Raw genomic sequence first — 12500 nt, forward strand, 5'->3', positions numbered from 1 at the left:
CATGTACTGTACACTGTGGTTTTGTTTTGCGAATTTTCTTTACACAAAGCGGGCTCCACCAAGGAGTCAATAAGTAGGCCCTTCATGACCTTACCTGGTTTCCCCATTCTTTGTATTTTTTCCCCAAACCTATTGGTATTAAAGCTATTATTATTGTTCACATTGTCACTATCAATAAATAATAACAGATAATTTTTTTATTTTTTTTTCGAAAATCAAAGAAAAGGGTAAACAGTTGAGATAGTAATCAACTCTGGTGACTAAGCTTCCATGGAGCCATCCATCTGTAAACAAAATTTGCAAACAAAAATCAAAGTGGACTTAGCATGTATGCACTTCCCATCCTGATGTCATTGGGTTAATACGCATTTATATCTCACGTGCAGCTTATTATGAAAATCAACACAAACTGCACATCTAAGAGTCTGCTTTCATACTAAATATCCAAAATCTGGAAACAAGAAAGAATAAAGTTTTTTTTCTGCTTTTACAAATGCAAACTATTAACATAAAATCTTCCAAGAACTTGTAAACTAAGCACTCATATTACTCTCCCATTCCACTATATTTACTTGATCCTATCACTCTTTCCTTCTTCATTTCTATCACCTCATTATCATCCTAATTGTCATTACTTTTATTATTATCATTTTTTCTAATCTTTTTCTTTTTCCCTCTTCATCCTCCTTTCCCTTCTCCATTTTCTCCAAGGTCTCACCAAAACCCTTCCTTTTTCTTCATAACTATATTATGTTTGTAGTCCAATGACCTTGTCCTTGATAACGAATCATTAATGGAAGCCCATTTTTACTCTAGACTTTTCACTCCTTCCTCCAACTGTTCCTTGGTTCCTACACCATTCTCTCACCACCTCTCTCACTCTCCCTTCCAGCCCCCCTCTGCCTCATTCCATTCATCAATTGCTCTATTATACAAGGAGCAAACAAGAAAAAAAATAATTAGTATGCATTCAGTTAGGACTAGTAACAACAAAACAATACAAGAAAAAAGTAAACAAATAGCAAGCACCTGTAAATCTTGCTTTTTATAAGACCTTTTGGTAACCACAAATACCCCACAAATAAGAACATTCTTTGCTACAATGAAAGAAGAATTGACTTGAAAACTGATAAGCAACAAGATTTAAAAAATAAAAAAAAACACATTAGTAAATACAACGGATGGCAATTTCTCTCAATGTAAGTCACATAAATGGGATACAGGCACATACTAATCTTAAAACACACACTACCATAACAGTACCAAAAAAATGAATTAGTTAATAAAAAAAAAAGTAAAAAGAAAAACAAACATTCATGTAGACGTGACTGTAGCAACAGCAAGCCCAACACATTACCATATATTTCAAAAAGCCATTTCTGTTATGTACCTTTTACATACAAGAACTTTACCCAAACTGCTCAGATAGATATGATAATCACTGCCATAGCAAGACAAAGAAATAGAAGATCATGAAACTGCAATGAATCAGTGATCTTCATACTGGAGGTCTACACCATCAGAAGGGTCATGCATTCTGTATTTTGAGTGTCTTTTCAGTGCACATGTTTTCAGTATAATGTGTGTGAGAATAACAGACAGACAGACAGAGACAGAGACAGAGAGACAGAGAGACAAGAGAGAGAGACAGAGAGACAGAGAGACAGAGAGACAGAGAGAGAGAGAGAGAGACAGAGAGACAGAGAGACAGAGAGACAGAGAGACAGAGAGACAGACAGATAGACAGATAGACAGACAGAGAGACAGAGACAGACAAATAAAGAGAAAGGAGAAAAGATGAAAGAGAGGAAAGAAGAGAGGAGAGAAACGAGTAACACCTTATCAATTGATCATTTAAAGATCCGGCACAAAAATTAGTAATATAAAGATTAAAGTGTATCTACTTAGTACTTTAAATGTCATGCACCTACAGCACAAGTTTTCTGTTGTAACTCAATTATATATATCACAGCAGCTCCTTCATTATGCAACTATCACTTGAATTACTGTTCACCTGACTAAAAGCTACATTAATCCAATGCCACCAGGCATGGCATGTATGTACATGAAAGGCCCCCCTGTGAGTTTTTGCACATAGATGGCTACACCTGTACAAAGTCACCAATGGGCCAATTACGAGTACTGTCTGTCTTGCCTGTTTACCCTTCTCCTTGATTTACAAAAATATTTTACGTTCCTGCTTTTCCGGTTACTAAGGTTTATAGTAATAATAGTAATTATAATGTCTATAATAAAAATAACACCATCAATATTCATAGCATTAGAAAAAAATAAGTTTTTCTCACCAATTCAAGGAAAGGTGAAATCAGACAAGGTCACAAGGTCTACTAATTGACTCCTTTATGGCTAAGCACTCACAGAGCCATCTATGTGCAGATACATCTCACAAAAAAAATTAAAATGAGCACAGCATTTTCCCAGCGGCATTGGGTTAACGACAATGTAAATATCATTAAACTAGCAAGTAGAAAATTCTTCACATTAACAAGATGGGTATAGTCCCCTTCCCACATCTCGCCATCCATGACACTACATACACCAATTCTAAATATAGTATAAACATAATCTCATGGGATGCCACTGTCAAACACAAAATAATGATCTAAATGATAAGTGTATCATGGAAAACTCATAGACTCCCAGGGCTCTCAACAAGAAACACCCAAAAAATATCCATAAATATATAAATCAATGTAATATGTGTCAATTTTGTTTAACATCGATATTCACTCTCTCGTCATTTAAAAAACTATAGATGATAATTTCCCACCACCAAACGGTTAAGACCACCCCATCACAAATTCCAAACTTAACCCTTTTTAACATGAGTGCTCGACTTAAAGCTGCTGTGGACTACTTACTCCTTAACAAGTAGTATTACAAAAGCAGACATGTCTTTACTCACACTTACATATATATATACTCAACTGTGCTTGTGGAGCTGGATGTGGATGTGTATGAATGAGTGTGAATATGTTTATTGGAGAGAGAGAGAGAGAGAGAGAGAGAGAGAGAGAGAGAGAGAGAGAGAGAGAGAGAGAGAGAGAGAGAGAGAGAGAGAGAGAGAGAGAGAGAGAGTGAGTGTGAGTGTGAGTGTGAGTGTGAGTGTGAGTGTGAGTGTGAGTGTGAGTGAGTGTGAGTGTGAGTGTGAGTGTGAGTGTGAGTGAGTGTGAGTGTGAGTGAGTGAGTGAGGGTGTATGAGTGTGGGTGTATGAGTGTGAGTGTATGAATGTGAGTGTACAAGTGTGAGTGTATGAGTGTGTGAGAACAAATATGTATGAGTACCTGAGTGAGTGAGTGAGTGAGTGAGTGAGTGAGTGAGTGAGTGAGGGTGTATGAGTATGGGTGTATGAGTGTGGGTGTATGATAGTGAGTGTATGAGAGTGAGTGTATGAGTGTGAGTGTATGAGTGTGAGTGTATGAGTGTGAGTGTATGAGTGTGAGTGTATGAGTGTGAGTGTATGAGTGTGAGTGTATGAGTGTGAGTGTATGAGTGTGAGTGTATGAGTGTGAGTGTATGAGTGTGAGTGTATGAGTGTGAGTGTATGAGTGTGAGTGTATGAGTGTGAGTGTATGAGTGTGAGTGTATGAGTGTGAGTGTATGAGTGTGAGTGTATGAGTGTGAGTGTATGAGTGTGAGTGTATGAGTGTGAGTGTATGAGTGTGAGTGTACAAGTGTGAGTGTACAAGTGTGAGTGTACAAGTGTGAGTGTGAGTGTACAAGTGTGAGTGTATGAGTGTGTGAGAACAAATATGTATGTTTTTTTCTGAGTAATACAGATCAACTCCTTGATGCACCTCCATATCAGTTTCCTTTCCAGACATAATCAAGGAGATTCAGCTGAGATGGACAAATGGGAGCACAATCACATCATGCTGTGAAACAGGTACATCTTCATACAGCACATTTATCATGGTTCAAAAATTCATGTGATAATGTGCCATGTGTATCAAAAATAAAGATTCATTCTTCCATCACTGTATGAGCAACTTTAAACTTCTAGCATTATTCACACAGGATTATCTCTCATTCACTTAACCCCACTATCAATAACACTTAACATGCCAAGTCCTGGATGACTGAACTTCCAAGGTAACTTCCCTTGTTCATGGTCATTATCCACGCTTAGTTTTGTTAATAACAAAACCATAGAAAAACATGACAATCCTGAGCTCACTGACACCTGCACTATCAACAGGAAGAGCCGGGCAGGTACCATGCAGCACAGATGCCAAGTAGGCTTAAAATCAGTCCTGCCCAAGGAAGACTGGTCCCAGACAGGTCGAGATTGTCATGTCTCCCTGGTCATGCACGTACAAGGCACATGCGACTGAAGCCAAGGTGATGGATAAAAGTAAATAACCAGCTCTCAGGAGTTGTCAGCGCAGTCGTGGGTAAAAAGCTTACCTTTCACTGACTGTCGCAAAAATTCTGGCAGTGTCGAATTATCTAAAAACGAACAGAGTCAAATACTGTAACTGCTTCATAAAGATTCTTTTGTCCTGTTCATCAAGACTTGTGTTCATCATGCAGATGTTAGTAAGTGATAGTAAGTTGCTCTGTTATTACTGTCCATTTATGGCTATCTACGATCACAGCTGGTACAACAGCCAGAATCTTACCTACAAATCACCTCCAATACTACCAAATTCTGACACTTATGATAATGCTCAGATATTTTATGACAATTCCACAAACAGTGCATCAAGTAGGTCATGCATAAATGAATGAAGAGAACTGTCTTGCATAGAATGTAAAGACCTCAATATACATTACTGCATATACAATGATGTAAACAAGAGAAGAATTATCTTATATATAAACAAAGAGACTCTGCTTGCAGTGCCATACTCACCGTCTTCCATGCGGACTGGCATTGCAGGGGTTAGGATCTCCAGGGCCTGTCGTACCACAGATCTTGCTTCCATAGCATGGGCTTTCAAGAGGCTATGGAACACTTGCAGTACAATGCGCTTATGGATGGCAAACTTGGCAATGATGTGTGAAAGAAGGAGGTGTCCATGGTATTTGGTGGCTGGATCCACACAGTTCTTTGAGAGCAAACAAGGCCAAGCAAATGTCATGAGGCGCCTCAATTTCTGACCCTGTCTCTTGTTGCCTGCATCATGGATGTGAGCCGAAGCCTGCTCCACCAACAGACAGGAGAGCTGCAGCAGCAGAATCCTTACTGCATCGCTGTACACAAAAGGCTCGTCTGGGTTGATGACTCGTGTGATGAAAACTGAGACAACATTGTCAGGATGGTCTTGGTCTGGTGCAGGAGGGTATCCTATGAGCCTGTCTCCATCCCCATTCTCCAAGCTAACCGTGAGGCAAGGGATGATGATGTACTGCAGTATAACAGCCTTCAATTCCTGTGCTACTGACACATCTTCAAAGACCTCCACAAACTGGAAGAAAGCTGATCTCTTCCAGTCTACAGTGTAGGTTTGAGCAACTGTTTGTTCAAGGAAATCTCGCAAGAACTGGAAGTCCGGAATAAATCTCCCAATAAATGCTCGTAGTAGTTGGAACAGCAGATTAATGTCATCTGTATGATGCTTGAAATACATCAAAAGAATTGACACCACCATGCGAGGTTCCTTCCAGTGGATGAAATCAGTGTTCTCAGCAGAGTGATGTCGCTCTTGGAATTCATCAGAAATCCAAAGATTCCTTATTGCCATAACTAGCTGGCTTTGAGCTGCAAGCCACTGGTCATCCTGTCGAGACAGCAGTAAAATGATGCGAATGGCCAAGTACTGAAGTTGTGCCTGGTCTGCAATGGTGAGAGGCTGTTGCTGGTAGTGCTGCTGCTGAAGTCCTGCAATTTGTACAGCTGTTGGGGTTGCAAGGAGCACAGTCAGAACCTTGTCTGTACATGTCTGTAAGTGTTGGCGGAATGGACTGCTCTCTTTGTGCCGTACTAGGAACTCTAGGTATCTTCCCCATTGTTGATCACGGGCATGGGGCTCTGAGAGGAACAATTCAACAGTTTCAGCAGGGTAACGTAACAAGAACTTCATTAGTGGGTCTCTGAAGGGGCTACCAGCCTCAATCAATAGAGCTCTTTCCGTCTGCAACACAAGCTTACACAATGCTTCTACAAATCTTGCTGATGCTGCTGGAATCTGGTGGAAAATACCAACAATGTTGGCACAAAGCTTGAGGTCATTATTATCCTGTTTGGTCACAGATGTATTTTGCTTTCTGCTCATAATAGCCATTTCTATTAGGTTTTTTAAGTGTTGTGTGAGTTGCTCACATAGCTTTTCATTAAAGGTGTATGGGAAGAGTTGGGTCAAGTAAGAGAGTCTGTGAATGACAGGCAGAGTGACACTTCTATGGTGAAACAGCTGCCCAAGCAAAGGACGCATAGCAGAATGGACCATCTCCATGTCTACCTGGCATCCACTCTGGAATTTCTTTAGGCATTCAAAAGCAGTCTCTTGGAGCTCAGGATGCGATGAATTATTCAACGCTTTATACAGAGTTGGGAAGATTTTCTCTCTTATCTGAGGGATATAATGACAGGCAGCAAGAGCCTTCAGGGCAGACTTCCTTAAAGGCACAAGATTTCCTATGTTTTTGTAACAAGAGAGTTTTGCTAAGTAGGAGTCTTCTGTCTCTACCAGCATGTGTAATTCTGAGAAAAAGAATTTATGCTCTTGTAGGCTGAGGTCAAGAGTAAATAGGCGAGGTTCCAGGGTAGTACAGAATGTGTTGCCATCCATCAGACCAATCTGAACATTGGCTGGTTGTTGTCGCAGAGGATGTTTCTTAGGTGGAATCATGTCTGCTAATACATCTTTGTGAGGCTGCATCACTTCAGTGACTCCTCTGCCACTAAGTTTTGCTAGAACATGAAGACTCTGCATGGCTTGCTCTCTCACTGTTGTGTTTGGAGATGTGACCTGCCGTACCAACTCATGGGTTACATCATGAAGGGATTTGCTCTGTATCTGTCTCATTTCATCAGTGTTATTTTCTCCTTCCAGTGGAGCTCCACATACCTGCAACATCCTCTCCAGATTATTTTTGGCCATATCTACTGCACCACTTGAGACCTCACCTGTCAGGTCCATCATGACAAAGAGCAATGCACGCAAAAATGGGAATTGGTGTTCTAAAACCCATTTGAGTGCCATACGCTCAAATAAAAACTTGATAGCAATGCACCCACCAAGCTTTGCATACCAAGCACGTTCATAACAGAGACCACACATCTTCTCCACAAGATATTCCATGAGAGGCAACTGACAAGCTCTCTCCTTTGTTCCAAGAATATTTGTGGCAGCTTCCATGATGAGAACAAGTGCTAGGTGTCCTGGTTTACAGAGTTCCTTCTCTTCATGTCCCATAATGACAGCTAGAGCATCAATCAGAACAAGAGGATCCATCCCCTGTACCTTGGTCCAGCGACCCATCATGTTGAAAGGTCCAGCTTGTTGCGCAATGGCAACCATTGTGTAATGCCTTACTAGCGACACCATTGTCGGCAATACACTCTTCCGAAGATCCTTAATGGCTGCTGCAACAAACATGGCAGTTACAGCCATCTGGTGCACTTGCCTTGCTTGTTCATCAGGACACTTATAGTATGGTCCATGCACTGTTAAGAGCTCCTCTTCCCTGAAGTTAGGGTGTGTGAACAACTTGTTGACCATGTGCTTTTCCTCATCAAACTGCATGGAGCCAATGAGGAAGCAGCGGATCACCTCCCAGCACTGGCGCCTGTACCAGGGTTCCGTAGTGGAGGTCTTGAGGGCAGTGAAAGCTGTCTCAATTATTTTCTCAACTGGCAGCATGATGGGGGACTTGTGCTCTGAGAAGTGGATAGTGATACAGGTACTTGGGGTCTCCTGTTCACTATATTCTAACTTTTGTGGTTCGATCATCATCTTCCTGTTCCCACCACCAAACTTTCCAAGGACACGGAAGGCCACCTGAGCAATGGTGTCATTGGGATTCCTGAGTGTCTTCCAAAGAGCCTGCATTAACTCTGCCCTCACTGGCTGAATGTGCTCATACAGAAAGTCAGGCTGAAGGTTGTCCACACACAGTTCAAGGGTCCTGAGTCCTTGTGAAATGAGAGTCTGTGAGCCATTAAGAGCCGACACCAAAGGATCCATGAGCATTGGGAGGTATGGCAGCAGAGAGGATAATCTCACAGGTACAGTAAGACACAGCTCTACAAATAGGTCCTTCATGTGTTGCTTGTGTAGGCCACTTTGCAGGCTGTTGAGTCCCTGCAGGAGTGTGGGCAACAGAGGTAGAAACTCCTGATACAGCAAGTCGTGGCTACCTCCTCCAATAGACCTGAAGAGGGCTCGCAACAACAAAAAGTAGTTGTAGGGATCCTTTGCACTCATGGCCAGCTCCATTGACCGGTTGACTATTTGATGGAGGTGGGGCTTCAACATCTGCTCATTCTCTGCTGCAAAGAGTGACACCGACCCAAAGACTAGTTTGAATAACTTCAGGTATAAATTAGATCTGTCCATGGAGGTTCCCATTTCTTCCATGTGACCCAAGAGATATTCCACAAGTATGGTGGCAAATATTGGTGAAGTTGTAGAATTGGCAAGGAAGGAATTGGCTACAATCTGCAGTGCGGTATTGTGGTATATCCGCTCAACAACATAATCAATAGTTGTGGAAAATATTTCTCTGAACGTGGCTGGATTCATCATGATAAAGACTCCAGCAAAGTGTTCTAATACTTCTTTCTCCTCTTTGGACCTGACAGTCTGAGGCACCTGTCCTCGCTGACCAGAAGGCTGTTGGTTACCGGGTGCATTTAGTGTGTAGATATCCAATGCCTGCATGGCCCACTTGACTAGACGGATAAATACAAGGGTTTCCTTTGGATGAAAGGACTTGTTGAGGGTGAGACCAGGATCAACTGCTGACTTGCACGAGGCACAACCCCATGTAATTGTCTTGACTCCACAAACAAGGGTCTTGACTAGTGCTCGACAGTCTGACACACTGTAATTCACTGTCACATTCGGTGGAAAGCCAATCCTCTGGGACTCTTTGTCTTTGTTGTCCATTTCTGTTATGCTTAGTCTAATGTCTTCCTTCCTCTCCTCTGGACCTGCTGTGCTATTACTGGATGTTCCACTGCTGTTATTTGCAGGAGAACTGCTTGATGCACTGTTGAGCTGTTGTTTGTTTTTCAGGTACGGCAACTGGAGCTGTGCAATAGTCTTAAACTTATTCACAAAGACATGAAGCATACGGATCAATAGGTCCCTGCCTGCTCCTGGCTCATTAGGATTAGCCTCACTGCGAGACCGAATGCAATCTACCAAGTTAAGCAACAGTTTGCATGACATTGTTTGGATGCTTGTGGGAAGAGTCTCATCATGTATATTCTTCGAAAAGAGATGGACAGCACGGGTCAGGGCTCCCATGTCCAGCTGCTGACGGACATGATGAACCAAGTCTGCCAATGTTGAGTATGCCAATGGGCGGAGGGTTTCATGCGCCGTCCAGCCTCTTCCAAACAAAAGGCTCTCGTCAAACAGCTTATCAATATGAGGGACAAATCCTGAAAGAAACATTGTGTATTAGAGGATACTATGAAAAGCAATCTGAGAAATATTATAAAATAAAACAAAAATCAGTTCTACTCCTCCACATTGTTACCCTACATCTATGCTCATAATCACACTCCAGTATTATTACTCTGCACCTGATCTTTTCTCTTTCAATTGCTGGAAGCATTTACTGTTAACAATATAACAAATCATCATGCTAAAATATCACACTCAATTTTAACCCAATGGCGTCGGGTATAGAAAATTTAAAAAAACTCTACGCTCTGGCGAACGGCGGCAGCGCGCCGACTCTGAGCGCGTGAATTCGGTACATCAAGCCGAATCATTGCCTCGGGGCGTTTTGGCGCGGCGCCGCTGCGGACAGCCGCACGCCTCAAATCGGGCGTATTGTTATGACGGCGATAGCCGTGACCCGTCGCCATTGGGTTAACTAGTCTACAGATCGACCAGCACAAGAACAAAGAGCAGTACAAACATACTATTTCTTAGTTCAAGTGCCAAGATGTGCTTCGTGGCAATCAGCAGCTCCTTGCGCAGATGAGCCACTTCATTGGGGCAGAGAGAGAGGAGCGTGAGCATCCCAGTGACCAGTTTTGTAGAGTGCTGTGCAACCACATCTTGGTAGATCTTCAGGATGTATGCTAAAAAGGACAGAGTCTTGATCTGTGCAGCAATAAGGTCAACAAACACTTCCTTGTTGAACGATTCATGCTCCCTGAAATCAGAAGGAATTTCAAGTTTATGAATGGCATGAGTTTAGATGGGGATAAAAAGAATGCATATATATATCAAACATACACGAATACAGACATGGGAATACCGCATCTTTAGTATACAGAAATATAAAAAGTTACATTAAGTTCCAAATGAAAAATTGATGCATTAAAATTAACATTCTATTTCCCTTTTTCTTTGATATTTCCATGATGTACATTATCGGAGAGAGTAAGAGTACAAGTAAATCCATATTCTCTTCCCTGCTTAACCAACAAAGCACAACAAAATAAAAGAGAATGTTCTTTGTGCTGTGAAAAATCTTGCATTTACCTGTGTTGTGCAAATGGTTGGAGAACAATTGTGTTCATGATGAGAGGGATGAAGTCAGCTACATCTTGGTAAACCTGCTGTTTGTACAGCTGAAACATCAGCACCACAATAATGGGCAATTCTGTCAGTACCTTTAAGGACAGCACCGCACGAGGGATTACATTATACTGGAATAAAACAGAATATTGTGTTTAAGTCATACCGTCTTATTTTGATAATGAAATTAAACATTTCATATATTCTTCTCAATCTAAAAAGAAAATATCACTTGTGCAGCATAAGTACAAGAATTAGTTCACATTCTAAAATCAAATCCTAGATTTCCACATGATTTAAATGAATAATGTGATCTGTGAAGCAACATAAATAAGTTTTAAACAATAACAATGACCTTCTTTGTCACACAAACCTAAACTTAATATATCCAATATCAGGAGTACCAAAAGAAATAAGAATTCAATAAAAGCATAAATAATAGACAAAGAAAAAAAAAGGAACTACTTCTTGTAGATCTTCCACAGCACTTACAGTTATGGAGGTGCCATCCTGCAACTTTTTCTCTGTGTGAATAGGTGTAATGGTGAAAGTCTCTTGCAGGAGCGCCTCGACATTAACCTCCGAGAGATCAGTTACACGTATTACAGGCCGAGGTTCAAAGATCTTATTCATGTGGTTGGGCAGGTCTTGGTACATATTTTTGACAAACTGAAGAAACTGCTGGATCTAATGAAAAAAGAAGGAAAAAATAAATAAACTTCAAACTTTTAAAAATATCCACCCTGGCTTCCCCTTAAAAATTTTAATAAGAATTTACAGATCTTTGTTTGAAATTTAGAACATTAATTATCCTGGACTCTCATTCAACTCAAAGACCTGGGTGTCAACAAATACTTGACACTCAAATTTTACCAAAGTGAGCCTTTGTACTGATTCAACATTATACAGGACACAATAAATAGTGTAGAAAAATCATGTATTGGCTAAAAAGAGTTGGCTAAACACTTGGATTCCTGATAAACAACTGAAATTACCAGATTAGTACAAATAGATGCTTAAGTAAAGGAATCCTGCACTTTGGCCAACTTTAGTGGCCTTATGCAACAGGTTGACCAGCACTTTGGAAAGGGGTAAGTGTAACTACATATATGCATATAGTAGAATTAAATCAGATGTAAGAAAAAACTATTTAAAATATTATGAAAATCATACCGACAAGTACCTTTTAAAAAGTTCAGAAAAGCCAAATCTTCCCATTTCACTTAATTACACAGGAAAACTTTAGTGTGTCAGTAATACTCAGTATTTTTTTTTTTAACTAAGCAATATGGCACTAGCAGTGATCACACTTTTTCTTCAGTGGTAAGTATAACAAAAAGATAATTAATCAATTAGCTAATTATTATCTTAAATACTACCTGTGCATTGTAATCTTTGTTTCACATTGGATCTCATAAAAAAATATCTAAATATATATAAACCAGGAAGAAAAGCATCTTTCCCACAAACCCATTTGTATGTATAAAAAAAAAAAAAAAAAAAAAAAACTATCAACCTTGAAAGTATCGTTGCTTAAATAATTTCACTAAAGAAAACACACCTTAAGTCCATTTGAACTATGCATCATTCCCACCACAGTGCACATTCCCTCGTAGTCGAAGTACATCCAATACAGCATCTACTTCCCAATTGTATGTACCTTATCGTTAACCATATCACTACTCACCTCTGGGCTAAACTGCGGTCTGAAAGTCTTGTGGAGTTCAATGATAATGCGAAGACAGACCATGACATTTTCCTCATTGTCAGTCTCTAACAGGCGAAACATGAGGGTAAGTATAGGCCGCAGATATGTCTTTAACTGCTCA

The 12500-nt window shown here is 40.5% G+C and overlaps 1 protein-coding gene across 1 annotated transcript in view; it reads right to left on the reverse strand.

The window, feature by feature from the left end:
• Nucleotides 1-12500, reverse strand: part of LOC125040248 (transformation/transcription domain-associated protein-like) — a 36652-nt gene that overhangs the window by 22066 nt on the left and 2086 nt on the right. The window contains 5 exon segments of the mRNA XM_047634801.1: nt 4878-9578; nt 10068-10303; nt 10636-10802; nt 11164-11358; nt 12359-12500. The exon segment at nt 12359-12500 is cut by the window's right edge and continues 47 nt beyond it. Of these exon segments, the coding sequence (XP_047490757.1) occupies nt 4878-9578; nt 10068-10303; nt 10636-10802; nt 11164-11358; nt 12359-12500 (5441 nt within the window).

Source organism: Penaeus chinensis, chromosome 28 (assembly GCF_019202785.1).
Source record: "Penaeus chinensis breed Huanghai No. 1 chromosome 28, ASM1920278v2, whole genome shotgun sequence".
Classification (NCBI taxonomy): Eukaryota; Metazoa; Arthropoda; class Malacostraca; order Decapoda; family Penaeidae; genus Penaeus; species Penaeus chinensis.